This window comes from Penaeus vannamei, chromosome 40 (genome assembly GCF_042767895.1).
Source record: "Penaeus vannamei isolate JL-2024 chromosome 40, ASM4276789v1, whole genome shotgun sequence".
In the NCBI taxonomy this organism is placed as follows: Eukaryota; Metazoa; Arthropoda; class Malacostraca; order Decapoda; family Penaeidae; genus Penaeus; species Penaeus vannamei.
In genome coordinates, this window is record NC_091588.1 from 19,657,048 (window position 1) to 19,662,259 (window position 5,212).

General features: G+C 42.0%; 1 protein-coding gene across 1 annotated transcript in view; it reads left to right on the plus strand.

Annotated features, from left to right (window-relative positions):
• Positions 1 to 277: 277 nt before the first annotated feature.
• LOC113815258 (uncharacterized) overlaps positions 278 to 5,212 on the plus strand; it is a 5,991-nt gene continuing 1,056 nt past the window's right edge. Inside the window, exons 1-5 of the mRNA XM_070117293.1 lie at positions 278 to 327; positions 3,001 to 3,038; positions 3,139 to 3,801; positions 4,069 to 4,167; positions 4,393 to 5,212. The exon at positions 4,393 to 5,212 is cut by the window's right edge and continues 1,056 nt beyond it. Coding sequence (XP_069973394.1) covers positions 3,009 to 3,038; positions 3,139 to 3,801; positions 4,069 to 4,167; positions 4,393 to 4,542 — 942 coding nt within the window. The 5' untranslated portion in view covers positions 278 to 327; positions 3,001 to 3,008 and the 3' untranslated portion in view covers positions 4,543 to 5,212. The remainder of the gene's footprint in view (positions 328 to 3,000; positions 3,039 to 3,138; positions 3,802 to 4,068; positions 4,168 to 4,392) is intronic.

Consider the following 5,212-nt stretch of genomic DNA (forward strand, 5'->3'; position numbering starts at 1 on the left):
CTAGATAAGTGATCATTTCGAAGTTGGATATAGATATAAAGGAAGCGAGAGAACAAGAACAGTAGGAAAGAAAATCGGCCAAAATCATAACCACATATTTATTTACATGAGTGATTACGAATATAAATACAATTTAAACTAGATAAAGCAAATTTGACATATCATTGTAATAGATAATAATATTAATTAATATCCAAAATAATTGATAAGGTACAATCAAAGAAACCGGTACTGACCCTCATGTATTCCTCCGCCGTTACAGTAAGGCTCCCTCACGTCTCATCGCGAGAAATTTCATCAGTGTGTCTTCTGACGTAATCGGTGAAGGTTGTGTCTTGCAATTTTGCGTGTGTTTGTTGTTAAGTGTTAGTATTGTTTTCAGTGTATTCAGTTTACCTTTGAGTGTGAGCTATTATACAGTAGGGGTAATTTTGCCAAATTTTGGAATTAACCGGAGTTTTAAATTGTATTTAGATGTGACGAACCTCTCTAGTTCTTAAATAACAAAGTTTGCGTGGTTTAAAACGGGTGAATGAGAACATAAACATATTCCATTGTAGTTTTTTGACTCCACAAAATTTTCGTGTTAAAGAAAAACTCGGGTCTTCACTGGTATAGTATTTTAGACGTGTTATTCAGATAATTACGGGGTTTGATCACATTTCGGCCGTTCAGTTATTCGCTCAAAAGAAACACAAGTGGCCTTCTCAACGGGAATTCATCGTTACTCTTTGGACTACGTATTTAGATGCCACACGAAAAAAATGGATAATTGTAACGAGTGAATACAGTTTTGATTTGTAATGTTAAGGTGTAGTGACAAGCGATTCCACAGCCTCCATTACTCATCACTCACCTCCCCCCCCCCATTTGGTCAGAAACGCCCCCTGCACTGCTTAGAATCTAATAGGATTAGAGGTCAGATTGGGTTCTTTCTTATTTGTAAATCGCAAGGGAAATGTACAAGCTCATGAGTTGCCAGAGGAAAAGTGCCGGAGGCTTGTTGGCATTTGCCGGAGTGCTATGGAGGCTCAGGCGACCACGAATGTGTAACCTATATTTTTCTTCTCCTCCTCCTCCCCCTCCCCTGCCCCCTCTTCCTTCTTCCTCTTCCAACCACCACCTCGTACTCCTCCTCCCCCTTCCTCTTCCAACCTCCTTCTCCTCCCCCTTCCTCTTCCAACCTCCTCTTCCTCTCCCTCTCCTCTTCCTCTCCCTCTCCCTCTTCCAACCTCCTCCTTCTTCCTCTTCCTCTCCCTCTCCCTCTCCCTCTCCCTTTCACCAACCTCTCTTTCTTCCTCTTCCTCTCCCTCTCCCTCTACCTCCCTCTCCCTCTTCCAACCTCCTCCTACTCCTCCAACCTCCTCCTACTCCTCCTCCAACCTCCTCCTACTACTTCTCCAACCTCCTCCTACTACTTCTCCAACCTCCTCCTACTCCTCCTACTCCTCCTCCAACCTCCTCCTACTCCTCCTCCAACCTCCTCCTACTCCTCCTCCAACCTCCTCCTACTCCTCCTCCGACCTCCTCCTACTCCTCCTCTAACCTCCTCCTACTCCTCCTCCTCCCCTTTCCTCCTCCTCCCCCTCTTCCTCCTCCCCCTTCCTCCTACTCCTCCTCCCTTCCCCTCCCTCTTCCTCCTCCTCCTCGCCCCCTCCCTCTTCCTTCCAACCTCTTCCTCCCCCCCCCCTCCCTCTTCCTTCCAACCTCCTCTTCCAACCTCCTCCCCCTCCCCCTCCCCCTCCTTTTCTTCTTCATTTGATCAAGAACGTGATTGTTAAATATACAAGGTTGAACCCCATTTAATCGTAAGATGTGTCCCTAGCAGAAGTTTGGATATGTTCTGTATGATAATGTTTGAAATTCTCCTTCCTTTTTTTCCTCCTCTTCTTTCCTTCTTTTGCTCTTCCTCTTTTCTTCTCTCCTTTTGCTCTTCCTCTTTTCATCTCTCCTTTTGCTCCTCCTCTTTTCTTCTCTCCTTTCTTTTCCTCCTCTTCTTCTCTCCTTTCCTCCTTCTCTTCTCGCCTTTTCCTCCTCCTCTTCTCACCTTCTTTTCCTCCTCCTCTTCTCGCCTTTTCCTCCTCCTCTTCTCGCCTTCTTTTCCTCCTCCTCTTCTCGCCTGTTCCTCCTCCTCTTTTCTCTCCTACTTTTCTTCCTCCTCTTCTTGCCTTTTCCTCCTCTTCTTCTTTTCTCCTCTTCCTCTTTTCTCCTCTTCCTCTTTTCTTCTCTTCCTCTTTTCTCCTCTTCCTTTTCCTCTTTTTCCTCCTAAACCAATCCCTCTCCCTCTCCTCATCCTCTGCTTTTCTTCCGTCTCTTCCTGTCTTTATCCCCCTAACATTTTCTTCCCATTTTCCTCATTTTGTCTTACCCATCTTTCATCTCCTCTGTCTTTATCCTCCTCATATTATCATCCTTTTCCTGCTCTTCCTTCTTTATCCTCCAGCTCATCCATGTCCCCATCTTTTATTCTCTTCCTCTTGTTCTTATTCTTCCTTTTATTTGCCCTTCCTTTCTTGTGCTCTTCCTGAATGACGAAAAGGTAAACAGTGAGTGCTAAAAGTCCACACAACTCTCTAATGATGATTCAACAAACAATGAACCAAAATAATTTCCTTTGCGTAAATATTCCTTGCATAGATCAAAGAGTGCCATGACTTTCTTGCTTCCTCAAAGAAACTGTCTTTTACCAGAATATGCTTGATAGATCTCTGGTTGAGCATAGCTAGAGTGCAGACTCCATGGCATAACAAAAGTGCTTAGTTTTGTAGACTTCAGTTCATAGAAAAACTGATGTAATGTTCTGTTTTGTACAGAATATGATAGTCTGTACAATGTACATCATGTAGTGAATTAATGTCACACAGTAGTATGGAAATAGTCAACAAACCTCCATCAGATATTCTGCTAACGTCTAGTTTGCAGAGCTTCTTGGCTGTTTTATGAAATCAGGAATCATGCCTGATTATTTATTGCTTTGCTTAATAATTTTATCCTTTACAGATTCAGCCATGCATAGAGGCAGAGGTGGATATATTCAGGTAAGTATTCTATTATTTCTGTCTCCTTGACTTCATGATTGGTATTGCAGTTTTAAGTACATTATGCATATGATGTCTATATATGACTATCTGGTTTCAGAGCCTGCTCAAGGCACAGAGGGCAAAGGCTGAGAATGTTACACAGGAAGTGCAGTTGCAATCACACGACAAAAGCCATACCAGGGAGGTGCCAGGGCAACAGATTTCAGATGGCAAGGAAGGCCTATGGCAGGAGTCACCTGAAAAATGGGCTAAAAGTATTTGGGATGAGTCGCCTATTAAACAAGGTTCATGGCAAGAGTCTCCCCGAAAGCAAGATGCATGCCAAGTGTTGCACAGCAAGGAGGGCACACACCCCATCTCTCAGGATGTTTGGCGAGATTTGCCTAGTCAGCAGAATAAGTGTCGGGTGTTACCAATACACCACAGCACAGGGCAGCAGTTTTGCCCTCAAGGACAGCAGCAGAATTTGAAAAATCAGCAAGACAAACTTCTAAATAACAACAACAACTTAAAGTCAGCAGATATGAATATGAGTAAACAGTTTGAAGATGCAGGCAAGCTCTTTGCATCCATGACTGTCTCAGCTAACAGTCGGCAAGGACAGACACAAAATCCATCTGCAAACAAGGCCACTTCTGGAATGGTAGATGGCAGCAAACAAGGTCAAGGAGGACGTAAGGACCTTCCAGCTTCCACTACAGCATTTGATAAAGTGCCAGTGAATCCTGCTCCCCAAGGCACAGAGGCTAAACAAAATACGGTGAAGTTTTTTTGATCTTGCATATTTTTTTGTTTAGTCTACTTGAAATGTTCATAAGGGAGTTCAGCTTGAAATACTCAAGGCTAAGTATGTTTTTATGGCACTAGTTCGGTTGCTTTTATAGCAAAACTATAAAATGTGTCATTGGCCATACTCATTTAGCTGCATTTGAGGGCCACTGAAAAATTATGATATTCAATTTTAATATGATTTGCTTGATGTGTGTTTGGCTGTATTACAATATCCAACTGATTTTTCTTAAAACAGGCCTGCATTTGCTCCCGTCCTAAGAAAAGAATCTGGTGTAAGAATTGTGGCAGCATGATAATGGGCCGCATAAACATTGTTTGCCAGGAACATATACAGGTACAGTGACATGCCAGTTCTCATTATAGTGCAGATACCAAAGTAGGAATCTTGTGATCTATATTGAAGTCTTTGGCAACTTTGTAAATACTTCAAATTGTATTGTGTTAATTATATTTGTGCTCAAAAAAATATCAGTTGAATATTTACATTAAATACATCCAAGAAACAGTTACAGTCGTAACTGGTGCTTTTTATAATCATAATCAAATTTATATTTTCCAGGTGATGTACTTATCTGACCACAGAAACTGTTGGAGTTGCAGAGCACCACTTGAATATCTGATGGAATTGGATGACGATGTGGTCCTTCCGAAGGCCAAGCCGAAAGATTCTCCCTTACGTAAGAATCGAGTCGCCAACCGGCAGGAGTAATGTTGTGTTGAATGTTTTGCCTGTACTGTCAGATTGAAGTGTGTGATCATGGTTTTGCTATATAGAATGAATTAAAATTAGGGTTCATTCTCAACAGTAGTGTAAATTGTTAGGAGTGAGGTAGATGATTATTAACTAGTCAAGACCATCACTTGATTTAAATGATTGTCAGGCTTTATGAATATTAATGATTACTAGCGGCATTTCTCAGGTGAATGACCTGTATGTGCACACACCCACATTTGCATACATTTTCCAAGAACATCCATAAATGTATATGGACAAAGAGAAACCAGCCCATTACACATCCTTCACATAAAGGATCCCCCAACAATTTAACATTCATAAATGAAAAAGCACAGGTAGAAACAGAAGAGAATGGTAATTGCTACAACACCCAAATTATACATCCCCTCTTAGAACTTTCCTTTCATGAGGATAAACACCATTGCATGTAGATAAAGACACAAGCAGTCACAAATTCCACAGAACAAATTGCAATTACTCAGGTTTACACCTACAGGCACTAACTAAACACTGACATACATGCATGCGTTTACAAGCACACGCACATACACACACGCACATACACACACGCACATGCACACACACACACACACACACACACACACACACACACACACACACACACACACACACACACACACAC